Source organism: Kogia breviceps, chromosome X, assembly GCF_026419965.1.
Source record: "Kogia breviceps isolate mKogBre1 chromosome X, mKogBre1 haplotype 1, whole genome shotgun sequence".
Classification (NCBI taxonomy): domain Eukaryota; kingdom Metazoa; phylum Chordata; class Mammalia; order Artiodactyla; family Physeteridae; genus Kogia; species Kogia breviceps.
This window is the reverse complement of record NC_081330.1, coordinates 38,627,701-38,655,507: the sequence shown is the minus strand read 5'-3', so window position 1 is coordinate 38,655,507 and position 27,807 is coordinate 38,627,701. Positions and strand designations below refer to the sequence as shown.

Below are 27,807 nucleotides of genomic sequence, written 5' to 3'. Positions count from 1 at the left end.
CGACCTCTGGCCTGGGAACCATGATCCCACAACCTGGTCGCTGGGGGTTCCTCCTGTCCCCTTAGGTGTCTGTAGTCCCTCACCAGTGCCTGGTAGGTGCCCTAGTTGTGAGGAGCCACAAATTCCACATCCTCCTAGTACACCATCTTGACTCCACCCTTCAGCATGTACATTTTAACAATATTAATTCTTTTTAAAATAAATTTATTTATTTACCTATTTTTTGGCTGCATTGGGCCTTCATTGCTGCACGTGGGCTTTCTCTAGTTGTAGTGAGCAGGGGCTACTCTTCATTGTGGTGCGTGGCCTTCTCATTGTGGTGGCCTCTCTTGTTTCAGAGCACAGGCTCTAGTCACGTGGGCTTCAGTAGTTGTGGCTCATGGACTCTAGAGTGCAGGCTCAGTAGTTGTGGCACACGGGCCTAGTTGCTCCGTGGCAGTGGGATCTTCCTGGACTAGGGCTCGCACTCTTGTCTCCTGCATTGGCAGGCATATTCTTTTTTTTTTTTTTTTTTTTGTGGTACATGGGCCTCTCACTGTTGTGGCCTCTCCCATTGCGGAGCACAGGCTCCGGACGCGCAGGCTCAGTGGCCATGGCTCACGGGCCCAGCCACTCTGCGGCATGTGGGATCTTCCCAGACTGGGGCACAAACCCGTGTCCCCTGCATCGGCAGGCAGATTCTCAACCACTGCGCCACCAGGGAAGCCCAGCAGGCATATTCTTAACCACTACGCCACCAGGGAAGTCCCACAATATTAATTCTTTTGATCCATGAACACAAGTTATCTTTCCATTTATTTGTGTCTTCATCAGTTTCTTTCATCAGTGTTTTATCAGTTTTGGTGTATAGATTCTCACTTTCTTGGTTAATTTATTCCTAGGTACTTTATTGTTTTGATGTTAATGTAAATGAGATTGTTTTCTTCATTTTTTTTCAGATAGCTCATTGTTAGTGTATAGAAACACAACTGATTTTGTATCCTGAAAGTTTACTGAGTTTGTTGATTAGTTCTAACAGTTTTTTGGTAGTCTTAAGGATTTTCTCTATATTTTATATATATATATATATATAATGTATATATATTTTCTACATATGTTCTCTTTATTTCTGATTTAGATGCCTTTTATTTGTTTTTCTTGTTTAGTTTCTCTGGCTAGGACTTATGGTACTTTGTTGAAAAGTAGTGGTGAGAGTGGGCACCCTTATCTTGTTTCTGATCTTAGAGAGAAAGCTTTCGACTTTTCACCATGGAGAATGACGTTAGCTTTGGGCTTGTCATATATGGCCTTTATTATATTGAGGTATGTTTCTTCTATACCCACTTTATTGAGAGTTTTTATTATGAAAGGATGTTGAATATTTGTCAAATAATTTTTCTGCATCTATTGAGATGATCATATGATTTTTACCTTTCATTCTATTAATCTGGTGTATCACATTTTGTTGATTTGTGTATTTTGAACCATCCTTGCCTCCCAGGGATAAATCCCAGTTGATCATTGCATATGATCTTTTTAATGTGCTGTTGAATTCAGTTTGCTAGTGTTTTGTTGAGAATTTTTGCATCTGTATGCATCAGGGATTTTGGCCTCTGTTTTTTTCTTGTAGTGTTCCCATCTGGATTTGGTTTCAGGGAACTGCTGGCCTTATAAAATGAGTTTGGATGTGTTCCCTCCTATTTAATTGTTTGTAAGAGTTTGAGGATTAGCGTTAATTCTTCTTTACATGTTTGGTAGATTTTACCCATGACGCCGTCTGGTCCAGGGCCTTTTGTTGTTTTTGAGAGGTTTTGTATTAGATTCAGTTTCCTTACATATTATTGGTTATGTTCAGGTTTTCTATTTTTTATAATTAAGTCTTGGAAGATTGTATGTCTCTAGGAATTCGTCCATTTCTTCTGTGTCATCCCATTTGTTGGCATATAATTGGTCAAAGTAATGTCTTATGATCCTTTTAATTTCTGTGTCATCAGGCATAAAGTCTCTTTCATTTCTAATTTTATGATTGAATCCTCTCTCTTTTTTTCATGGTAAATCTAGCTAAAGGTTTGTCAATTTTGTTATCTTTTCAAAAAAAACAGCCCTTAGTTGTGTTGATAGTTTACTTCTTTTTATTGCTGAAAAATACTCCATTCTCTGGATATACCAGAGTTTATCCATTCACCTATTGAAGGACACCTTAGTTGCTTCCAATTTTTGGTAATTACGAATAAAGCTGCTATAAACATTCATGTGCAGGTTTTTGTGTGGACATAAGTTTTCAACTCATTATGGTACATACCTAGGATCACAATTGCTGAGTCATATGGTAAGACTATGTTTAGCTTTATAAGAAACTGTCATACCATCTCTTAAAGTACTCTATTGCTTTGTATTCCCGCCTGCAATGAATAAGAGTTCTTCTTATTCCACATCCCCAGTAGCACTTGGTGTTATCAGTGTTCTGGATTTTAGCCATTTTAATAGATGTGAAATGGTATCTCATTGTTTAAATTTGCAACTACCTAATGACATATGATGTTGAGCATCTTTTCATATGATTGGCCTCTTTATATCTTCTTTGGTGAGGTCTCTGCTTAGGTATTTTGCCCACTTTTAAACTTGGTCCTTTATTTTTTTAAACAGTTTCCTTTAGTTCTTTAAATATATATATATATATATATATATATATATATATATATATATATATATATATATATATATAAAATAGCTGCTTTCCATTCCTAGTTTAAAAAAATCTAAGAAGTAAGCCCCTTCTGGGACATTTTTTTTGTTGGTTGCCTTTTTTTGTTTTTTGTTTTTTTTAGTTCTTGTTTGTATTTTTAAGCATGGTTTCCTCAGATCACCCCCTGAGTCAGTATAAATCAGTGGTCAGCCAATGATGGGCCAGAAGATTTCCTTAAATGCCTTGAACCAGTAAGTTCTCCACCTTTTGCCAAGAGGATCTTTGTGTAAAGGTATACTTCATACTTTAGGAAGTTTATAAATCAGCCTTAGTTTTCATTTCTTATTTCCAAAGTTGAATGACTGGGGCTTTCTCCTGTCCCATTTCTTTCCTGGGTAGGTTCACAGTCTTGTATACTCATGTATACTTTCAGATCCCCAAGTATATGTTGGAACCTTTCAAAGTTCCCCTATGGCCATCTGATTTTCAAGGTCTTCCTTTTAAATTTTTAGCCAGGCTCTTGTTTGCCCCAAATTGAAATTACAGCCTTAGGCAGCTGTGATATTATCAGAAGATTGCTATGGTTTTCTTGGAATGCCTGCGGGAAAGGACTTTTTACATAGAGCTGAGCTCTGAGTCAAATCAAGTGATAACAACACCCTAGGAATGGAGATTTTCCAGGTAGCTGCTAGTTTGGTGAAAATATTGACTGTGTTCTGGGGATGGGGCTTTTAATGAAGCTCCAAAAGATCCATTGGCTGTGATAATGCTGGCTTTTATGGCTATCATACCTCTGAGCTTGGAAGGGAGGGAGGATGGGAATAACCTCAGGTTAAAACTTCACAGACTGGTGTTCTTACTGAGGTTCATTAGTTTTTTTGAATCAATACTTTTCAGTTCATTCTGTGCCTTTGGTTAATTTCCAATGTTCTGACCTGTTTTTTTGTTTTTGTTTTTTAATGTTTTGCCTGTATTTTATTGCCCAAGTAGGGGAATTTATTCACTAAGGTCCTGAGCTTGATGTTCTGGACATTAGTTTGTTGACATCTCTAATTTTGGTGGAAAAACAATGTTCTTCTGAGACATTGCTTTAATATTTATTATGTATATAAATTGTGGTTTGTAAATGACAGATAAAACATTAGCACTTTTTCTTTTTGCAGAAACTTTTAAGCATACATTTGGGATAATTATATTCTTTCTTTTTCAGGTTCCTATTAGTTCTGAGTCTGTAGACCCATCTGATGATATTGAGGTACAATCTTTGTTATGTCAGAGAGAAAGCAGCAAAACTGTGAACACTGAAGCCTTAATGACAGTATTTCACCCTCAGAATTTGGAGACTCTTAATTCCAAAACGGTAGGAAAACAAAATATTTAAATCTATAGATTGAAACAGTTGATCAAAAATAAAAATCTTAGATCAGACTGAAAACTCTTCTTTGGGGGCTTGAAAAGGTTTTCTAGCAGATACTACTGTGTGACATGTTTGGTTCCATTACAAAATAGGACTGTTATCAAGAATTAAGATGAAAGTTGAACCTTGGGCTTTACTTGCATAGATTTCTAACAGTCAATCCTAATTGGGGTGATTGGTGAGAATGATGGTTCAAAGATTTACCTCCTAGGTATCATGGTTTTCCCATTTTAATATGAGTTTAGCTAAGAACTAAAATAGTAAATTAAACCTGTTATGCTCACATGGATTTTAAAGATTTTTGTGATGACAGTGGTCCAGTGTTTAACCCATCTGTGAATACTGATTTTTGACTTTGTATGTTCTTGTTTTCCATAGGTATTGTTTCATGGTGAAGAGAATTATCGAGTTATTTGAAACTTAATTTCAAATTAAGTTAATTTCTCACCATGTTTAGTTTTCTGATTTTTTTTGTTATAGTTGAAAGAAAAGATGAAGGAACAGTCCTGGAACATCCTGTTTACAGAATGTGGGCGTGGTGTTAGCATGTTTCGGACCAAAAAGACTCAAGATCTGGTTGTAAGAGGGATTCCAGAGACCTTAAGAGGAGAGCTCTGGATGCTTTTTTCAGGTATTACATTTGTTCACTTTATTCATTTAACAGACATTAACTATGCCCCTTCTAGGAGTTATGTACTAAGCTAAATAAAAATAATTACAAAGATGGCTAAGACTAAGTCTTCTCATGAATTCAGACTAGTCACAGAGAGTACGGTAGTTATGTGTACTTACCTATATATCCATACATCCATTGAGCAGATTAGTTTATTAGGCAATAGCTAACTGCAAGGGACAGGGTGGGAATCTCTAGTGTCAGAAGAAAGTTAAGGGGAAAAGACAGTTCATGAAAATGTTATTCTTTTGGATAAGATTCCTGTCCTGATGTTATAGATTCTAGTGTGAAGCTTTTCCTTTTATTTGTTTGTACTCAGATAACACTTGAGCATAAAGCTTAATTTGAAAGTAATCCAGTTCTTCATGTATATAGGCAAGTAGTAGCTTTGTTATGTTCCTCTTCTTTTGTATGTTAATGTGATCATCTGTACAGGTGCTGTTAATGACATGGCTGCTAATCCTGGTTATTATGCTGAAGTGGTTGAGCAGTCTTTAGGGACGTGCAACTTGGCTACTGAAGAAATTGAACGTGATTTGCGTCGCTCCCTGCCTGAACATCCAGCCTTTCAGAGTGACACTGGCATATCTGCTCTGAGGCGGGTACTCACTGCTTATGCATTCAGGAATCCCAAAATTGGATACTGCCAGGTATGATTTCATTATGAGCTCAACTGTTATCGTGTTCCAAATGATAAAATCACATCAAATCCAACTCTACTAATAAGGACAGAGATTGGACTGAGATTGATAGTGGATATTATTAATGTAAGAATAATAGTGGGAATACTTAGAATTGATATTCTATTAATTCATTTTTCTTTTATATTTAACAAATATTTACTGAATTCCTGCTCTGTAAAAGATACTGTGCTAGGTGCTCAAGACTATATAAAGCTGAATCAGATATGAATCCTGCCCTTAAAAGTATATGGACTGGTAGGTATTAAAACATATTCAAGGACTTTCCTGGTGGTGCAATAGTTGGGAATCCACCTGCTAGTGCAGGGGACACTGGTTCAATCCCTGATCTCAGAAGATCTCACATGCCACGGAGCAACTAAGCCTGTGTGCCACAACTACTGAGCCTGCACTCTATAGAGCCCACAAGCCACAACTACTGAGGCCGCGAGCCACAACTACTGAAGCCTGTGCACCCTAGAGCCCACACGCCACAACTGCTGAGCCCACACACCACAACTACTGAAGCCCACGCATCTAGAGCCCGTACTCCGCAACAGGAGAAGCCACTGCAATGAAAAACCCACGCACCTCAATGAAGAGTAGCCCCTGCTTGCTGCAACTAGAGAAAGCCCGTGTGCAGCAACAAAGACCCAAACGCAGCCAAAAATAAATAAAAAATTTAAAAACAAACAAACAAAAAAGCATATTCATTGTCAAAAGAAAAACAAATGAGACAATTTATTAGAGAAATACTAAGTCTCACCAGGATTTATAATAGGAATAAGTTGGAGGAACAGAGAAGGCTGCATGGAAGAAGTGGCATTTTTAGGTCTTGAAAATTGGTGAATTTTATTTATTTATTTTTTATTTTATTTATTTTTATTTTTTATTTTTTTGGTATGTGGGCCTCTCACTGTTGTGGCCTCTCCCGTTGTGGAGCACAGGCTCCGGACGTGCAGGCTCAGCATCCATGGCTCACAGGCCCAGCTGCTCCGCGGCATATGGGATCTTCCCAGACTGGGGCACAAACCCATGTCCCCTGCATCGGCAGGCGGTTTCTCAACCACTGCACCACCAGGGAAGCCCGAAAATTGGTGAATTTTAGATGTATGGAGATGGAATGAAATACCATTGTAGGTGAAGGGATCAGTGTAACCAAACACAGAGGTAAATGTGGAATATATGTAGGACCATGTTCTGTTTAGTAGAATTGTAGAGTGAATGAAGTGAAGTAATTGAGGGAAAAAATCAATAAGGTAGATTGGGATAGGTCAGGAGTTTGAATGTTACTTTGTAGGCAGTGGGGGAATCACTGAAAAAAATCCTTTAGGAGGACACTAAAGGGTATGCTATACTGCTAACACAAATAATCTCAAATACAATAGAAGTTTACTTAAAGGAATAAACAGAGGAGAGCAAATATTCAAGTCAATAGGTAGCTCTCCTCCATGTGATTATTCAGGGATTTAGGCTCACAACAGGCTCTGTCATCTTCAAAACATGGCTTCCGAGGTGCTCTTTCATTGCCATCTCTACTCACAGGAAGAGGGGAGAGAGCATGGAGAAACAATTATGGGAAATTTTATTGGCCAGGCCTGGAAGTTGCATACATTATTTCACCCACATTTTATTGGAGGATCTTGATCTCATGGCCACACCTATTCATAAAGAAGTCTGCAAAATGTAGCGCGGTTGAGCATACATACATCCAGATACTGTGGAAGAAGGGGAAATTGGGTTATGGTGGATAGCTAGCACTCTCAGCCACACTTTCACTTATGATGGAGTTGAGTACCCATAATGATTACACATCAGTCCTACCTATCCATTGAAACTTATCAATAGAGAGGTATTTTTGAAAAGCAATTTAAGTGAGTGGATCATCTGAATGACAAGTATTTAGCATGTTTTAGAATCTCTGAAAGGTAATAAAGAAGCATAATGCTTCTTTTCTCAAAGAGCTTACACTCAGCCTGTAATGTTATCTATATGTGGTAGTTTAAAGGCAGCTTCAAAGTAGGCAGTACTTGACTTTTGACTTCTAAAAAATGAAAGCAAACTTAGAAACATGGAGGGCCAGAGGAAAGTTATTCAGAGTTAGGTAACACTATAAGCAATACCATTCAGGTGAAAATAAGCCTGCCATGGAGATCATACTGGCTAAGTTTGTGCTGGAATCAAGAAGTAAATAAGTTTGTGTGAGGCAAGATCATGGTGAATCTTTCAAGCTTGGGAGAAGTTTGAATTTAATATGATAAGCAGGTTTTATTGCTTTTGATCAAAAATTCAGGTTAGCCATACTGACTCATGGCTGGCTGACTGGCTTTGTTTATCTTTTCTTCCTTCTTCCATCCTTCCCTCCCTTCCTTCCATCTATCTGATCTATCTTCTTCCTTCCTTTCTTCCTTCCTTTCCTTTTTTCATTCCTTTTTCATCTATCTAGAAATAGAATTCACATACCAGAAACTTCACCCATTAGTGTTTTTTAGTATATTCACAAAGCCATGCAACCATCATCACAGTCTTAACTCCATAACACTTTAATCACCCCAGAAAGAAGCCCCACATCCATTAGTAGTTACTCCCCATTTCTGCCTACTCCCAACCCTAGGCAATCACTAATCTACTTTTCTATTTCTATGGATTTGCCTATTATGGATATTTTATCTAAATGGAGTGATACAATGTGTGGTCTTTTGTGTCTGCCTTATTTCATTTAGCATATTGTTTTCAAGGTTCATCCATGTTGTAGCATGTATTAGTACAATACTTCATTCCTTGCTATGGCTGAATAATAGTCCATGGTATAGATATATAACATTTTGTTCAAAAATTGGTAGGCATTTTGGGTTGTTTCCACATTTTTGCTATAGTGAATAATGTTGCCATGGATATTCGTGTACAACTTTTTGTGTGGATGTGGTTTTTGATTCTTTTGGGTATTTAGCTAGAAGTGGAATTGCTGAGTTATGTGGAAACTGTATGTAAGTTTAACATTTTGGGGCAATGCCAAACTATTTTAAAAAGAGACAGTACCATTTTACATTCCCACCAGCAATGAGTGTGATGGTTCCAATTTCTCCACATCCTCAGTGACACTTGTTATTATCTCTTTTTGATTATAGCCATCCTAGTGAATGTGAAGTGTATCTTGTTGTGGTTTTGATTTGCATTTCCCTAATATGCTTATTGGCCATTTGTATACCTTCTTAGGAGAAATGTCTATTCAAATCCTTTGCCCATTTTAAAAATTGGATTATTTATCTTGTTACTGTTGAGTTGTAATGGTTCTTTATGTATTTTGTTTCTTTTTTCTTTATATATTTTGGATACTAATTCTTTATCAGATATAGTATTTGCAAAATTTTTCTCCTGTGGATTGTTTTTTCACTTTCTTGATGGTGTTCTTTGAAGCATGAAAGTTTTAATATTTGTTTTTGTATGTTTTTCGTTTGTTGTGTGTGCTTTTGATGTGATATCTAAGAAGCCAGTGCCTAATCCAAGGTCAAGAAGATTTAGTCCTATGTTTTCTTCTAAGGGTTTTATAGGTTTTTTTTGTTTTTTGTTTTTTGGGTTTTTTTGCGGTATGTGGGCCTCTCACTGCTGTGGCATCTCCCATGCGGAGCACAGGCTCCGGTGAGCAGGCCCAGCGGCCATGGCTCATGGGCCCAGCTGCTCCACAGCACGTGGGATCTTCCCGGACCGGGGCACGAAGCCGTGTCCCCTGCATCGGCAGGTGGACTCTCAACTACTGCGCCACCAGGGAAGCCCAAAGGGTTTTATAGTTTTAATGCTTAAATTTAGGTTTCTGGACCATTTTGTCTTAGTTTTTGTATGTGGTGTATGGAAAAGGTTCAGCTTCATTCTTTTACTTGTGGATAGCCAGTTGTCCCAGTGCCATTTGTTGAAAAAAAAAAGCAGTCTTTGACTCATTGAATTGCCTTGGCACCCTTGCTGAAAATCACTTGACTATAAATGTTAGGGTTTATTTCTTGACTCACAATTCTATTCTATTGACTTATGTTTCTGTTCTTATGCCAGTATCACACTGCCTTTCTTACTACAGCAGTAAGTTTTGAATTGGGAACTGTGAGTCCTTTAACTTTTTTTTTCTAAAATTGTTTTGGCTTTTTAGGTCTCTTGTATTTCCATATGAATTTTAGGATCTGTTTGTCAATTTCTGGATAAAGAAGAAAAATCCAGCTGGAATTTTCTTAGTTATTGCATTGAATCTGTAGATCAACTTGGAGGATATTGTGTGTTAACAATATTAAGTCTTCTAATCCATGAACACAGGATGTTTTTCTTTTCCATTTATTTAATTCTTTTAAAATTTCATTCAAGGTTGTTTCGTAGTTTCCTATGTTCAAGGCTTTACTTCCTTTGTTAATTTTATTTCTAAGTTTTTTATTCTTTTTGACATTACAGTAAATGGAATTGTTTTCTTGATTTTATTTTTGGATTGCTCAATGCCAGTATATAGAAATACAATTGATTTTTGTATATATTGATCTTGTATCCTGCAATCTTGCTAAGCTTATTAGTCCTAGTAGATTTTTTTGTGGATTCCTTATTTAGAATTTTCTATATACAGTATCATGGAATCTGAATAGTGATATTTTTTACTTCTTCCATTCCAACCTGGATGCCTTTTTTTCCTGCTTTTTCTTGCCTGATTGACCTGGCTATATAACCTTCAGTACAGTGTTGAAGAGAAGTGGTGAGAATGCATATTCTTGTTATTTACCATAACGGGAAGCAATCAGTCTTTCATCATTAAGTATGAGGTTAACTGTGGGAGTTTTATAGATTATCTTTATCATGTTGAGGAAGTTCCCTTATATTGCTAGTTTGTTGAGTGTTTTTATCATGAAAGGGTGGTGGATTTTGTTAAGTAATTTTTCTGTGTCTATCGAGATAATCATGTGATTTTTTTCCTTTATTTTAGTAATATCATTGTTGACCTGAAACAAATAGACCACCAGATATTTCTTCAGCAAAGATGGATTTATTCAGGATGAGCAGAGAATTGCAATTTGGGGTCTACAACCATGGCGAGCTATGGGCAAGTCCCCCAATGGCAAGGGGAGGAGAACACTTTTGTAGAGAAGAAAAGGAAGTTGGAAGGGCTATAGTAAACTAAGAGTTCATGGCTTTTCATTGGCGTTGCCAGGAAAGAAGAGTCTTTTCTGCCTGTTGGTCTTTGCTGTAGTTGCAGGGCACGAGAGCGCCCCCTTCTGGTCTCCCAACTCTTTAATTGAGGTTTCCGTTTGTTAATTTTTTACATTGTGTTTTACTTTTGCTGACTTTTTTTTTTACTTTATTAAAAGTGCATATTTGTTGTAATAAATTTAGAACATAAAAATTACATAAAAGAAAAGAAAAATCATCTACAATCCCACTACCCAGAAATAACCACCACTAACATTTTTCAGTATTTCCTCTTAGTCTTTCCATGTAATTAAGTGTTCTTCTTAAAAAGAACATAGTTCTTTTCCCCAATTCCTCTGTGGCACTCTGTTATACATCATAGTATATTTCATCAATGGCTTGTTTGGGGACATTAAAATTGTATGCTTGCGAATTCCCTGGTGGTCCAGTGGTCAGGACTCCGCACTTTCACTGCTGAGGGCCCCGGGTTCAATCCCTGGTCGGAGAACTAAGATCCCACAAGCCATGTGTTGTGTCCCCCGCCCAAAAATGTATTCTTTATTTTTGTTTTATTTTGTCTCATTTTGTTTTGTAAAACTACTCTTAACAAAACATCCTTGTGACTAAATCTTTACATACCTCCTTGTATTTTCCTTAGGACAATTTCTTGCAAGAATAATTACTTTGTCCAAAAAAAAATCTTAGGCCTCTCATTAACATTTAAAAAAATTGTGATAAAACATACATATTTTAATCACTTTATAAGTAAAACTGCAGTGACATTAAGTACATTTACAACATTGTGTAGCTATCACCACTGGCTATTTCCAGAACTTTTTCATCATCTCAAGCAAAAGCTCTCTACCCATAAAGCAATAACTCACCATTCCACTTCTTCCAGCCCCTGTTAATCTCTACTCTACCTATTATCTCTATGAATTTGCCTATTATAAGTACCTAATTTAAGTGGAATCATACAATATTTGTCCTTTTTGTGTCTGGCTTTTTTAAACATCTTTATTGGAGTATAGTTGCTTTAAAATGTTGTGTTAGTTTCTGCCATATAACAAAGTAAATCAGCTGTATGTACACATGTATCCCCATATCCCCTCCCTCTTGCGTCTCTATCCCACCCCTCTAGGTGGTCACAAAGCATCAAGCTGATCTCCCTGTGCTATGCAGCTGCTTCCTACTAGCTATCTATTTTATATTTGGTAGTGTATATATGTAATGCTACTCTTTCACTTCGTCCCAGCTTACCCTTCCCCCTCACCGTGTCCTCAAGTCTATTCTCTAAATCTGCATCTTTATTGCTGTCCTGCCCCTAGGTTCATCAGAACTGTTTATTTTTATTTTAGATTCCATATATATGTGTTAGCATACAGTACTTGTTTTCCTCTTTCTGCCTTACTTCACTCTGTATGACAGAATCTAGGTCCATCCACGTCACTACAAATAACTCAATTTTGTTTCTTTTTAGGGCTGAGTAATATTCCCTTGTATATACGTGCCACATCTTCTTTATCCATTCATCTGTCGATGGACACTTAAGTTGCTTCCATGTCCTGGCTATTGTAAATAGTGCTGAAGTGAACATTGTGGTACATGACTCTTTGTGAATTATGGTTTTCTCAGGGTATATGCCCAGTAGTGAGATAGCTGGGTCGTTTGGTAGTTCTATTTTTAGTTTTTTAAGGAACCTTCATACTGTTCTCCATAGTGGCTGTATCAACTTACATTCCCACCAACAGTGCGAGAGGGTTCCCTTTTTTCCACACCCTCCCTAGCATTTATTGTTTGTAGATTTTTTTAACATCTTTATTTGAGTATAACTGTTTTACAATAGTGTGTTAGTTTTTCCTTTACAACAAAGTGAATCAGTTATACATATACATATGTTCCCATATCTCTTCCCTCTTGCATCACCCTCTCTCCCACCCTCCCTATCTCACCCCTCTAGGTGGTCACAAAGCACAGAGGTCATCTCCCTGTGCTATGCGGCAGCTTCCCACTAGCTATCTAATTTACATTTGGTAGTGTATATATGTCCCTGCCACTCTCTCACTTTGTTGCAGCTTACCCTTCCCCCTCCCCATATCCTCAAGTCCATGCTCTAGTAAGTCTGTGTTTTATTCCCATCCTACCACTAATCTCTTCATGACATTTTTTTCCCTTAGAGTCCATATATATGTGTTAGCATACGGTATTTGTTTTTCTCCTTCTGACTTACTTCACTCTGTATGACAGACTCCAGGTCCATCCACCTCATTATAAATAACTCAGTTTCATTTATTTTTATGGCTGAGTAATATTCCATTGTATATATATACCACATCTTCTTTATCCATTCAGTTTGTAGATTTTTTTTTTTTTTTTTTTTTTTTTTTTTTTTTGCGGTATGCGGGCCTCTCACTGTTGTGGCCTCTCCCGCTGCGGAGCACAGGCTCCGGATGCGCAGGCCCAGCGGCCATGGCTCACGGGCTTAGTTGCTCCGCGGCATGTGGGATCCTCCCGGACCAGGGCACGAACCCGTGTCTCCTGCATCGGCAGGCGGATTCTCAACCACTGCGCCACCAGGGAAGCCCTGTAGATTTTTTTTGATGATGGCCACTCTGACTGGTGTGAGGTGATACCTCATTGTACTTTTGATTTGCATTTCTCTAACGATTAGTGATGTTGAGCATCCTTTCATCTGTTTGTTGGCAATCTGTATATCTTCTTTGGAGAAATGTCTATTTAGGTCTTCTGCCCATTATTGGATTGGGTTGTTTGTTTTTTTTGATATTGAGCTGCATGAGCTGCTTGTAAATTTTGGAGATTAATCCTTCTCAGTTGCTTTGTTTGCAAATATTTTCTCCCATTCTGAGGGTTGTCTTTTGGTGTTGTTTATGGTTTCCTTTGCTGTGCAAAAGCTTTTAAGTTTCATTAGGTCCCATTTGTTTATTTTTTAAAATTTCTCTAGGAGGTGAGTCAAAAAGGATCTTGCTGTGATTTATGTCATAGAATGTTCTGCCTATGTTTTCCTCTAAGTTTTATAGTGTCTGGCCTTACGTTTAGGTCTTTAATCTATTTTGAGTTTATTTTATTTGTGTGTGTATGGTGTTAGGGAGTGTTCTAATTTCATTTTTTTATATGTAGCTGTCCAGTTTTCCCAGCACCACTTATTGAAGAGTCTGTCTTTTCTCCATTGTACATTCTTCTCTCCTTTATCAAAGATAAGGTGACCATATGTGTGGCGGTTTATCTCTGTGCTTTCTATACTGTTCAATTGATCTATATTTCTGTTTTTGTGCCAGTACCATACTGTCTTGATTACTGTAGCTTTGTAGTATAGTCTGAAGTCAAGGAGCCTGATTCCTCCAGCTCCGTTTTTCGTTCTGAAGATTTGTTTGGCTATTTGGGGTCTTTTGTGTTTCCATACAAATTGTGAAATGTTTTTTCTAGTTCTGTGAAAAGTGCCATTGGTGGTTTGATAGGGATTACATTGAATCTGTAGATTGCTTTGGGTAGTATAGCCGTTTTCACATTGTTAACTCTTCCAATCCAAGAACATGATATATCTCTCCAACTGTTTGTATCATCTTAAATTTGTTTCATCAGTGTCTTGTAGTTTTCTGCATATAGGTTTTTTTTTTTTTTTTTTTTTTTTTTTTTTTTTTTTTTTTTTTTTTTTTGTGGTACGCGGGCCTCCCACTGCTGTGGCCTCTCCCATCGCGGGGCACAGGCTCCGGACGCGCAGGCCCAGCGGCCACGGCTCACGGGCCCAGCCGCTCCGCGGCACGCGGGATCCCCCCGCACCGGGGCACGAACCCGTGTCCCCCGCATCGGCAGGCGGACTCCCAACCACTGCGCCACCAGGGAAGCCCTGCATATAGGTATTTTGTCTCCTTAGGTAGGTTTATTCCTAGGTATTTTATTCTTTTTGTTGCAGTGGTGAATGGGAGTGTTTCCTTAATTTCTCTTTCTGGTCTTTCATTGTTAGTATATAGGAATGCAAGAGATTTCTGTGCATTAATTTTGTATCCTGCAACTTTACCAAATTCATTGATTAGCTCTAGTAGTTTTCTGGTGGCATCTTTAGGTTTCTCTATGTATAGTATCACATCATCTGAAAACAGTGACAGTTTTACTTCTTTTCCAATTTGGATTCCTTTTATTTATTTTTCTTCTCTGATTGCTGTGGCTAAAACTTCCAAGCATATGTTGAAGAATAGTGGTGAGAGTGGGCAGCCTTGTCTTTTTCCTGATTTTAGTGGAAATGGTTTCACTTTTTCACCAGTGAGAATGATGTTGGCTGTGGGTTTGTCCTATATGGCCTTTATTATGTTGAGGTATGTTCCCTCTATGCCTATTTTCTGGAGGGTTTTTTATCATAAATGGGTGTTGAATTTTGTCGAAAGCTTTTCTGCATCTATTGAGATTATCTTATGGTTTTTATCCTTCCATTTGTTAATATGATGTATCACATTGATTGATTTGCCTATATTGGAGAATCCTTGCATTCCTGGGATAAACCCCACTTGATCATGGTGTATGATCCTTTTAGTGTTCTGTTGGATTCTGTTTACTAGTATTTTGTTGAGGAGTTTTGCATCTATATTCATCAGTGATATTGGCCTGTAGTTTTCCTTTTTCATGACATCTTTGTCTGGTTTTGGTATCAGGGTGATGGTGGCCTCATAGAATAAGTTTGGGAGTGTTCCTCCCTCTGCCATATTTTGGAAGAGTTTGAGAAGGATAGGTGTTAGCTCTTCTGTAAATGTTTGATAGAATTCGCCTGTGAATCCATCTGGTCCTGGACTTTTGATTGTTGGAAGATTTTTAATCACAGTTTCAATTTCAGTGCTTGTGATTCTTCTGTTCATATTTTCTATTTCTTCCTGGTTCAGTCTCAGAAGGTTGTGCTTTTCTAAGAATCTGTCTATTTCTTCCAGGTTGTCCATTTTATTGGCATATAGTTGCTTGTAGTAATCTCTCATGATCCTTTGTATTTCTGCCAGGTCAGTTGTTACTTCTCCTTTTTCATTTCTATTTCTGTTGATTTGAGTGTTTTCCCTTTTTCCTTGATGAGTCTGGCTAATGGTTTATCAATTTTGTTTATCTTCTCAAAGAACCAGCTTTTAGTTTTATTGATCTTTGCTATTGTGTCCTTCATTTCTTTTTCATTTATTTCTGATCTGATTTTTATGATTTCTTTCTTTCTGCTAACTTTGGGGTTTTTTGGTTCTTCTTACTCTAATTGAGATTTTTCTTGTTTCTTGAAGTAGGACTGTATTGCTATAAACTTCCCTCTTAGAACTGCTTTTGCTGCATCCCATAGGTTTTCAGTCATCGTGTTTTCATCATCATTTGTTTTTAGGTATTTTTTGTTTTCCTCTTTGATATTTTCAGTGATCTCTTGGTTATTTAGTAGTGTATTGTTTAACTTCTCTGTGTTTGTATTTTTTACAGCTTTTTCTGTGTAATTGATATCTATTCTCATAGCGTTGTGGTCAGAAAATATACTTGGTACGATTTCAATTTTCTTAAATTTACCAAGGCTTGATTTGTGACCCAAGATATGACCTATCCTGGAGAATGTTCCATGAGCACTTGAGAAGAAAGTGTATTCTGTTGTTTTAGATGGAATGTCCTATAAATACCAATTAAATCCATCTTGTTTAATGTATCATTTAAAGCTTGTGTTTATTTATTTTCATTTTGGATGATCTGTCTATTGGTGAAAGTGGGGCATTGAAGTCCCCTACTGTTACTGTGTTACTGTCAATTTCCCCTTTTATGGTTGTTAGCATTTGCCTTATGTATTGAGGTGCTCCTATATTGGGTGCATAAATATTTACAATTGTTCTGTCTTCTTCTTGGATCGATCCCTTGATCATTATGTAGTGTCCTTCTTTGTCTCTTATAATAGTCTTTATTTTAAAGTCTATTTTGTCTGATATGAGAATTGCTACTCCAGCTTTCTTTTGATTTTCATTTGCATGGAATATGTTTTTCCATCCCCTCACTTTCAGTCTGTATGTGTCCCTAGGTCTGAAGTGGGTCTATTGTAGACAGCATATGTACGGTTCTTGTTTTTGTATCCATTCAGCCAGTCTGTGTCTTTTGGTTGGAGCATTTAATCCATTTACATTTAAGGTAATTATCAATATGTATGTTTCTGTTACCATTTTCTTAATTGTTTTGGGTTTGTTATTGTAGCTCTTTTCCTTCTCTTGTGTTTCCTGCCTAGAGAAGTTCGTTTTGCATTTGTTTTAAAGCTGCTTTGGTGGTGCTGAATTCTCTTGGCTTTTGCTTGTCTGTGCACTTAGTATGATTTAGGGAGCCTCCCTCCTAATGGGTGGGGTTGTGTTCCTGTCTTGCTGGTTGTTTGGCATGGGGCATCCAGCACTAGAGCTTGCCGCCCATTGGGTGGAGCTGGGTCTAAGCATTGAGACAGAGATCTCTGGGAGAGCTCTCACCAATTGATGTTAGGTGTGTCCAGGAGGTCTCTGGTGGTCTGATGTCCTGAACTCGGCTCTCCCACCTCAGGGGCTCGGGCCTATCAGCTGGCCGTAGCACCAAGACCCTGTCAGCCACATGGCTCAGAAGAGAAGGGAGAAAAAAAAGAAAGAGCAATAAAATAAAATAAAGTTATTAAAATAAAAAATCTTTTAAAATATCATTAAAATTTTTAAAAATTTAAGAAGTAATGAAAAAAGAGAAGAGAGCAACCAAAGCAATAAACAAATCCACCAATGATAACAAGTGCTAAAAACTATACTAAGATAAACATAAAAATCAAACTAGTCAGTCACATACAGCAAACCCCACGTCTACAGTTGCTCCCAAGGTCCACTGCCTCAATTTTGTGTTGATTCCTTGTCTATTCAGGTATTCCACAGATGCAGCGTACATCAAGTTGATTGTGGAGATTTAATCCGCTGCTCCTGAGGCTGCTGGGAGAGATTTACCTTTCTCTTCTTTGTTCGCACAGCTCCTGGGGTTCAGCTTTGGATTTGGCCCTGCCTCTGCATGTAGGTCACCTGAGGACATCTGTCCTTTGCCCAGACCGGACGGGGTTAAAGGAACAGCTGATGCAGGGACTCTGGCTCACTCAGGCCAGGGGGAGGGAGGAGTACAGAATGCGGGGCGAGCTTGCGGCGGCAGAGGCCAGTGTGTGTTCTCCTGGGGAAGTTGTCCCTAGATCACGGGACCCTGGCAGTGGCGGGCTGCATAGGCTACCAGAAGGGCAGGTATGGAGAGTGACCTGTGCTTGCACACAGGATTCTTGGTGGCTGCAGCAGCAGCCTTAGCATTTCATGCCTGCCTCTGGTGTCCGTGCTGATAGCCTTGGCTCGCTCCCATCTCTGAAGCTCATTTAGGTGGTGCTCTGAATCTCCTCTCCTCGCGCATCCCGAAACAATGGTCTCTTGCCTGTTTGGCAGCTCCAGACTTTTTCCCAGACTCCCTCCCGGCTAGCCGTGGCGCGCTAGCCCCCTTCAGGCTGTGTTCACGCTGCCAACCCCAGTCCTCTCCCTCGGATCTGACCTCCGAAGCCTGAGCCTCAGCTCCCAACCCCCACCTGCCCCGGTGGGTGATCAGACAAAGCCTCTCAGGCTGGTGAGTGCTGGTTGGCACCAGTCCTCTGTGCAGGAATCTCTCCGCTTTGCCCTCTGCTCCCCTGTTGCTGCAGTCTCCTCCGTGGCTCTGAAGCTCCCCCTGCTCACCCCATTTCCACCAGTGAAGGGGCTTCATAGTGTGTGGAAACTTTTCCTCCTTCACAGCTCCCTCCCAGAGGTGCAGGTTCCATCCCTATTCTTTTGTCTCTGTTTTTTCTTTTTCCCTACCTAGGTTTGTGGGGAGTTTCTTGCCTTTTGGGAAGTCTGAGGTCTTCTGCCAGCATTCAGTAGGTGTTCTGTAGGAGTTGTTCCACATGTAGATGTATTTTTGATGTATTTGTAGGGAGGAAGGTGATCTCCACGTCTTACTCCTCCACCATCTTGAAGGTCCTCCCCTTGTTGACTTTCATGTTTTACCACTCTTGTATCCCCGGGATAAATCTTACTGGGTCATGATGTTTAATCCTTTTTATATGTTATTGAGTTCAGTTTTCTAGTATTTTATTAGGGATTTTTGCATTTATATTCATAAAATGTATTGATAATAGTTTTCTTGTGATGTCTTTGTCTAGTTTTAGTGTCAGGGTGTCAAAGAATGAGCCAGGTAATGTTTCTTCCACGCCTATCTTTTGAAGAGTTAATGAAGGATTGATGTTAATTCTTCTTTAAATTCTGGTAGGATTGGCCAGTGAAGCCATTTGTTTCTAGAGTTTTCTTTGCAGAAAGTTTTTTCATTATTAATTCAGTCTCTTTACTTATAATAAGTATGTTCAGATTTTTCTGTTTCTTCTTGAGTTGGTCTTGGTGGTTTTTCTAGGAAATTTTCCATTTTATCTAGGTTGTCTAATTTGTTAGCATACAGTTGTTCATAGTATTCCCGTATAATCCTTTTTATTTTTGTTAAGGTTGGTAGTAATGTTCTCTATTTCCTGATTTTAATTTGAGCCTCTCTCTCTTTCTCTCTCTCTCTGTCTCTCTGTATCTTTCTGTTTTTTTGTCTTTTTGGTTAGACTACCTACAGGTGTTTCAGGTTTTTTAATCTTTTCAAAGAACCAACTTTTGATTTTGTTGAGTTTTCCTTATTTTTTTTCTATTCTCTATCACTTCCTGTTTGTGCAGAGCCTCAAGATTAGCCAGAGGTAAGAGCTTAGGGCTTTTTCTGTTCTTTCATGAGCATGCTTACAGCTCTGGGCAGGCATGAAGGCATATCATGCACTTTGCCTTCTAGATTCCCAGGAATAAGTTAGAGTGTTCCAAAGCCCCTTTTGGATATCCCATTCCCCAGCTTTTTATTTTAACCCTTTATTAGCCTATTGTTTGGCCCAGTTGTTATCCACTGTCTCAGGCAGCCACATGTTCAACAACTGCTTCTGATTTTTTCAAGGAAAGGCTGTTTGCCTTGGGTGAGCTCTGTGTCAGGTCAAATAAAGACAGCCTTATAAGTGTGGTTTTCCAGGGAATGACCAGATGGGTCAAATAATGACAGTTCTCTGGGAATGGGACTTTGAAGGCACTCCAGCCCCATTCTGTTCCCTCCCATGGCTTCTAGGTGCTACTTTTCACCATGATAGCTGAGTGTTAGTTTTTCAGGCTTCTGTAAAGCTGAGGAGGAATAGGACTTGGATGATTTAAAATGCCACAGAGCTCACTGTTTTTACTGAGATTCAACCATTTTATTAACTAAAGGCTTCCTGAATTGCTCTAAGCTTTTGGTGCATTTTCAGAGTTCTGAAAAATTGACTTTGATTATTTTTGCTAGTGTTCTTTTTGCTTTTATAGAGGAAAGCATTTTCGGAGAGCCTTACTCTGCTATTTTTCACTGATGCTCCTCCCATTATGGCTTCTTGAACAGGAAAATGATGGAGTAAAAACTGAACTTGAAGTCAAATATTGTGCCAGATCTGACAAAGGATTGACATACTTAATATACAGACCTATAAGAAAAGTGTTGAGTTATAAAAATGAACAATGGACATGAAAAGATGAATCACAGAAAAAAATACTGGTTGATAATAAAGTTTTAAAAAGGAAGTTCAATATCAAAGAACCTCAAATTCAAACCATGAGATACCATTTTCACTATCAAATCAGCAAAGACAATTTTTACAATTCTTAGTATTGGGAAAGGAGCAGTGAAGTAAACATTCAAATGCTATAGGTCAGAAATACAAATTGGTACAGTCTTTCTGGAATACAATTTGGCAGTAATATCAAGTCATTTAAAAATAATATTCAGGGGAACCTCTTAGTTGTGCATGGAGAAAGAATGATTTAAAAATGGGTTATGTTGAGAAGGGCAAGAAGATTGTTGTTCAGAAGTGTGACCAGTGCCATACTGTGGAAAAGGGAGACAAGCACAAGACTGGGCCAAATCTCCATGGTCTGTTTGGGTAAAAGACAGGTCAGACTTTCAGATTCTCTTACACAGATGCAAACAAGAACAAAAGCATCACCTGGGGAGAGGAGATGCTGATGGAGTATTTGGGGAATCCTAAGAAGTACATCCCTAGAACAAAAATGATCTTCACTGGCTTTAAGAAGAAGGGAGAAAGGGCAGACTTGATAGCTTATCTCAAAAAGTCTACTAATGAGTAATAGTTGGCCACTGCCATATTTATTACAAAACAAATGTCTCATGATTTTTTATGTGTACCATATTTAAATTGATCTCATATACTGCAATTTAGATCATGAATGGCTGAGGTAATATTTCTGTCCTGATTTAAATAAGATTGGTTTGTAGCTAAAAGAATATGATCAGCTTGGATTTCCCTGGAGGCACAATGGTTAAAAATCTTCCTGCCAAGGCAGGGGACATGGGTTTGAGCCCTGATCCGGGAAGATCCCACATGCCGCAGAGCAGCTAAGCCCGTGCGCCACAACTACTGAGCCCGTGCTCTAGAGCCTGCAAGCCACAACTACTGAGCCCGTGCACCTAGAGCCCATGTTCCGCAGCAAGAGAAGCCACCACAATGAGAAACCTGCACACCGTAACAAAGAGTAGCCCCCGCTCGCCACAACCAGAGGAAGTCTGCACACAGCAATGAAGACGCAATACAGCCAAACATAAATAAATAAATAAAAATTTTAAAAATTGCTGTTTAAAAATAAATATATATATATATATATGCACCTTAATGGCATGTTGATTATTTTTTAAAAATATGGTCAGCTTTTTGAATTTTGATAGTAATTCCGGTTCAACAACTACTATCACTCTTTTCCTCTTCTAAAGAGATGATTAAACTTGAAAAAGAAATGTTAAACTTTTCAGGCATATGGTGAATGCCTTCTCAAACCCTATAGGAGATTGGTTTTATATTTAGATTTCTATAACTGGTTATATTAATATATTTAAATATTGAGAAGATCTCTTCACTGTCTCATAGAACAGCAAGATTCACCTGTGTTTCAAGTTGTGTTCATTTGCCTGTTAAGGCAAGGGCTGAAGATACACTGGCAATGTCCACTTTCTCTTTTTGGTCTTAACTATGCCAATTTAATTAAAATTATCTATCTAATATATTGCCTTTTACTTAATGAAAGACATTTTAGTGTGGTTTATGTATAGCATCAAATAAAGAATATTTAGTACTTCTTACACACACACACACCACAAAAATAATAATATTCATTGACCAAATAATTTAATTTCTATGTATCTTTACTGAGAAAATAGTAAACCACTTGGATGAAGATTTATATACAGAGATATTCATTTCAGTGAAGAGTTGAAATCAACCTAATTGTTCAATAATAGTAGAATAGCTAAATAATTTATAGTATATTCAACTTAATATTTTTACAGTCATTAAAAATACTGTTTTAGAAGACTTATTTAATGGCACTGAAAATGTATAATATAATGTTAAGTGAAAAATCAAACTTTAATATAAGTTTGGTCTAAATTTTAGAAGGGGAAAAAGGAAGGAAATACACACAAAAAAGTACATCAACTTGTTAATGGTGGTGATCTCTGGGTAGGTAGGATACAGGAGATTTAATTTTCTTCACATCTTTCCATTCTTCCCAGATTCTATACATTAAGGGTTTATTACCTTATAATAAGGGCTGTGGCCAAGTGTTATATAAAAGTAGTGATCTGACATTTGTATGGAAGATAGATTAGAAGAAGGAGAAAGTTAGGGTGGTAGTGGGAATGGAGAAGATAAAGAAAATCTAAAAGACATTTTAGGAATTCCCTGGCGCTCCAGTGATTAGGGCTCTGTGCTCCCACTTCAGGGGGCACAGGTTCAATCCCTGGTTGGGGAACTAAGATCCTACATGCTGCGTGGTGCAGCCAAATAAAGAAAGAAAGAAAAATAAAAGACATTTTATAAGAAGAAACTCTAGGATGTGAAGACAAATTGGATGTGGCAGATAAAGGGTTTCTAGCGTGATCAAAATTAAGGTAGCAGGGCTTCCCTGGTGGCGCAGTGGTTGAGAATCCGCCTGCCGATGCAGGGGACACGGGTTCGTGCCCTGGTCCGGGAAGATCCCACATGCCGCGGAGCAACTAAGCCCGTGAGCCATGGCCACTAGGCCTGCGCGTCCGGAGCCTGTGCTCCGCAACGGGAGAGGCCACAGCAGTGAGAGGCCCGCATACCGCAAAAAAAAAAAAAAAAAAAAAAAAAAAAAAAAAATTAAGGTAGCAAAGAAGAGAATCCTATTTAATAGAGGAAAGATTTAGTTTTAGACACAATTGAAGATGATTGACATCTAAGGGATGTTCTCCTGTAGGTAGTTGAAAATACAGATGAAGTTTGTTTCTCCAGTGTTAGTATGTCCTTGAAAGTATGTAGTGTTTTTTTTAAGACTTGGCGATAATTAATATTTTTTACTCATTGAAATTAGTCTAAATTTAGAGAGGTTTTACTTATTGTGTGCTATGTTCATGATATTACTGCTTCATTTTCCTTGAATGTACCGTGTAAAATAACTGATTAGCAAACGTTACGTCTGACTTCACCCTGTTTTGCTTTGGACTGGCTCAGAGTTCTCATGTTTCCATTATGATTACTCTCATAGTTGTTGTTATTGCTGAAAATTACTGTTTGAAGAAGAAATGTAATTATTACCCCAACAATATTTATTTTTTATTTTTCTATGAATTTTAGGCAATGAACATTTTGACTTCAGTGTTGCTTCTGTATGCAAAAGAGGAAGAAGCTTTTTGGCTTCTGGTTGCTGTATGTGAACGAATGTTACCTGATTATTTTAATCGTCGAATCATTGGTAAAAAACAAAACACATATACATATACGAACACATATTTCTTTTCTAAACAATTTATAGGCCTCTTGTCTATCCAGTTACCTATCAAATGGAAGAACTGATTAATTAAGTTGCAAAATATACAAAGTACAAGCAATATCAAAATGTCACATTCATTGACATGCTCAAGAGAAGAGCTTTTTGCACTGAACATATGATTGGAAAAACGTATTATTTAATACATTGCTTTTTAAAAATAAAGTGCCTGGTCTGTTTCCTTATAAAATAGAAGTTTTAAGTTTACTATCTCTGTATTGCTAAAACAGTAGTGATCTGAACATCTGGAGCTACTGGAAAAATTTTAATAGTCTCTTGATGAGAGAGAGATTTTAATCAGCTTAAAATCTCCACATTTTTATAAATTGTATAGATATATGCAAGCTTTGAAAGAAGGATCAAGTTCTTAGTTTGTTACTTATATAATATTTTCTTCAGTCATCAAATATTTATAGATCCATGATCCCCTACCTTAAAACTATAGGTGGTCTCCTTTGTACCCTCATAAGCCTTCAGTGTCATGGCTAGCTCATTGATTATATTGTCTTGTGTTATAGTTATTTGTCTATTTATCGCAAGTTCTATTAGAGATTAAATGCTTTGAAGATGAGACCATTTAATTAATTGGTGTATCTCTTATAGTACCTATTACAGGTTTTTGTACATAATAAAGATTCCATAAATAACTGTTCAAATGAATATGAATTGAGTTTCTCAGTGCTTCTTGATGCATGATACTGCTAGCAGATAAAGAGATGCGTGAAATATAGAAAAGGCACTGAAGAAGTTCATAATTTAAGGAAGAGAAATGAGATATATCAGCCTACTAATAGAAGTGGGAAGGTATTGGAAACAAGTCCTTTTGAAAGGTGTTCATTTTAAAATTTCTTTTTATGTTCTCCAGGTGCCTTGGTGGATCAGGCAGTCTTTGAAGAACTTATCAGAGATCACCTTCCCCAGCTGACTGAACATATGACTGATATGACATTCTTTTCCTCAGTTTCTCTCTCATGGTTCCTCACACTTTTTATTAGTGTGCTACCTATTGAAAGTGCAGTGAATGTGGTAGACTGTTTCTTCTATGATGGAATAAAGGCCATTTTACAACTGGGATTGGCAATACTTGACTATAATTTAGACAAACTTCTGGCATGTAAAGATGATGCTGAAGCCGTGACAGCTTTGAACAGGTACTGTGAGAATCATAACATTTAAATCTGGAGAGCCCCTTAGAGCTTATGTTGTTCAAACCCTTTATTTTATAGATGAGGAAACTGAGCCCTAGAAACTTTAAATAATTTGCCCAAAGTCACAAAGCTGGTTGAATGAAAACGCTAAGCCTAAAGTCCACTCCTCTGTTTCTAAATAGAATATAACAAAAGTAAGTCAGTCACTTTGAAGTAAACCACTAGGTTATATATACATTTACACTAACATCTAATATGGTTGATTCAGTATGCTGGGACTTTCATAGTCCCAGCATATAGAGCTATAAAGTGTGTAAGAGTAATTTGAGGAGGGGAAAGGTGGTTGATAATATTAAATATCCAGTGGGGGGAAATTGTTCTGGTTTTCAAGTGTTTTCAATCAGGTAAGCTGAGCTTTATTTTCGTGGTGCCTTTTCTGTGAATTCTATTTTGTATTGAAACACATGTGTGGTGTGTGTGTGTGTGTGTGTGTGTGTGTATACACTGTATATGTTAAATGAATGAATATATGAATATTTGGGTAACTTGTAATGGTGCATCAAATGCCATTTATGTACAGAATAAAGTATAAACACCTCACTCTGGTATTTAGAACTCTCAATGTTAAGGCCTTAATGTATCTTTCTTACATTATTTCTCCTCACATGCCTCTACATACCCTATATTTCACCCTTACTGGGCCATGTGGCATTTTCTGAGAACTCTCTGAGCCTATCTGCTTCCCCATGCTCTCCCCCCACCTCTGAAGTCCTTTCATCAACGTCCCATTTCCCACTCCCATGTCATAATTCCCAACCATCTTCAAATTCTCCTCCCTCATAAGACTGTCTCTTGTCCTCTCGGTAGAAATTAATCTCAAACTAGGGAGAAATTAGCTGTCATTTTCTCTGCATTTTACTTCTACTGATTCTTGTATTACTGTCACTTTTGGATAGGTTCTTTGACAATGTCACTAATAAGGATAGCCCGTTGCCTTCAAGTGTGCAGCAGGGTTCAAATGTAAGTGATGAAAAAAGCAGTCATATTAGAGTGGATATTACAGATTTGATTAGAGAGTCAAATGAGGTAAGTTTTTCTTATACCATAAATATAATTACATAGCATATTTAAAATGATAGATACTATAGTTATATCTCTAGTGGTGTATTAAGAGTAAGATAATAATACAAGTAAAGATGTAGTAATGTAAAATCTGACTTCACTTTAAAAATGAGTTCTATGAACTGTTCCTACGTTACATAGTCTCTTCTGCTTCAGTTTGCTTTTCATTAAATGAAGCTATTCACATAGTTTTACAAATAATGACCACTTTTAAATATCTATCTCTGCATAAAAAGGTGAAAAATATTCTCTTCTTAGAGACTAAGAATTTTACAAGTGTTCTTGTACTTAGTCTAGACCCATAGTAGATGGAATCCTCTCCTGTGAATATACAGAAAAACTGAAACATGGGAGGTGAAAATTTGCATAATCACTGAACAAGTTGGGAAAATAGCTAGGAATAGAACCAAGGCCTCTGAGAATTGAATCTGATGAAATTCAATTGTAAGAGAAGTGGATATTTATTATGAATGAATATCCACTGAAATCATATTTCTTGCAGAAATATGGGAATATTCGCTATGAAGATATATACAGCATGCGCTGTCGAAATAGGTTGTATGTGATACAGACCCTAGAGGAAACGACAAAGCAGAATGTGGTGAGTATTCACCCAATGGGGGAAAACCAATTGGAGTAACATTTTTTTCCTGAACTTCATTTTAAAAATTATCATTTCATGTGAAGAAAATAAAATAACTATACATTTGAGCTAGATTCTTGACACAGCTTAGCTTACTGTAAATTTTTTGAGAGGAAATAAGTGATTTTCTTCTGGTTGAAACATATTGGTTTCTCCACCATGTTTTGTGTTATGTGACCTTTAATATTGAATGCTATGATGTAGGCATTTAAGCATAACATATTTGTGATGTGCTTCATCAATAAGAACATCTGACCTACATAGTAGTCTAGGCTGCTAATATGTATTATTATCTTTGGATACCCAAGATAAAGTGAAAAAGGAATAAACAGTGTGTTTTAAGTACTCCCTTTTAGTATTTGGATGACTACATTAGAAGCTGTTAATATTGGTTGCTTCTGGTGAGTGGGATTAATAGATTTCTGGTTGGAAGAGAGAGTGTCTTACTTTGCTGTATGAATCCTTCTGTGCTGTTTGAGCTTTTATCATGAGCATGTATTATTTTTGTAAACTTACTTGCTTAAAGGTTAAGTCCTCAGAGATACAAGTCTGGGAAAATTAACATTTCTGAATACATGCTCATCGTGAATAATTCAAACATTATAGAAATGTATAAAAGTAGAAGTTTCCTACCCCAGGAGTAACCAACATTAAAATGATTTGGCGTGTATCCTTCCAGATCTTTTTTCTAAATATCTATAGACATAAATGTGTATGTGGTGGGGGGGAGGGGGACAATATAGCTTTTCAAATGAGATCATACCAGTTACTTTGTTCTGCAACTTTTTTCACTCAGAGCTATATCATGGTCATTGCATATCATTGCATACCTCGCTTTTCTTAATGCATTGAAAGTATACCACAGTATGGGTATGCTATACTTTACATAATTATTCCTTGTTGATACGCATTTAGTAGTTCTCCCTCCCTCTCTCTCTCTTTCATTTTAATGTTTTTTCGCTTTTACAACTAATACCTTATCTAAACAACATGGGTTTGAACTGCACAGGTTCACCTACATGTGGATTGTTTTCAATAAACATGTACTACAGTACTACAAGATCCATGGTTGGTTGAATCTGCAGATGTGGAACCATGGATATGAAGGGCCAACTGTAAAGTATATGCAGATTTTTTTAAACATCTTTATTGGAGTATAATTGCTTTACAGTGGTGTGTTAGTTTCTGCTTTACAACAAAGTGAATCAGTTATACATATACATATGTTCCCATATCTCTTCCCTCTTGTGTCTCCCTCCCTCCCACCCTCCCTATCCCACCCCTCTAGGTGGTCAGAAACCACCTAGCTGATCTCCGTGTGCCATGCGGCTGCTTCCCACTAGCTATCCACCCCTACGTTTGGTAGTGTATATATGTCCAGGCCACTCTCTCAC

The 27,807-nt window shown here is 37.6% G+C and overlaps 1 protein-coding gene and 1 pseudogene across 4 annotated transcripts in view; both read left to right on the top strand.

The window, feature by feature from the left end:
• TBC1D8B (TBC1 domain family member 8B) overlaps positions 1 to 27,807 on the top strand; it is an 87,045-nt gene that overhangs the window by 44,784 nt on the left and 14,454 nt on the right. For all 4 annotated transcript variants that reach the window (XM_059051360.2, XM_067023247.1, XM_067023248.1 and 1 more), the window contains 7 exons: positions 3,876 to 4,025; positions 4,563 to 4,713; positions 5,191 to 5,405; positions 23,308 to 23,425; positions 24,366 to 24,651; positions 25,605 to 25,734; positions 26,273 to 26,371. In XM_059051360.2, the coding sequence (XP_058907343.1) occupies positions 3,876 to 4,025; positions 4,563 to 4,713; positions 5,191 to 5,405; positions 23,308 to 23,425; positions 24,366 to 24,651; positions 25,605 to 25,734; positions 26,273 to 26,371 (1,149 nt within the window). The remainder of the gene's footprint in view (positions 1 to 3,875; positions 4,026 to 4,562; positions 4,714 to 5,190; positions 5,406 to 23,307; positions 23,426 to 24,365; positions 24,652 to 25,604; positions 25,735 to 26,272; positions 26,372 to 27,807) is intronic.
• LOC131748963 (cytochrome c-like) lies at positions 20,468 to 20,785 on the top strand (annotated as a pseudogene).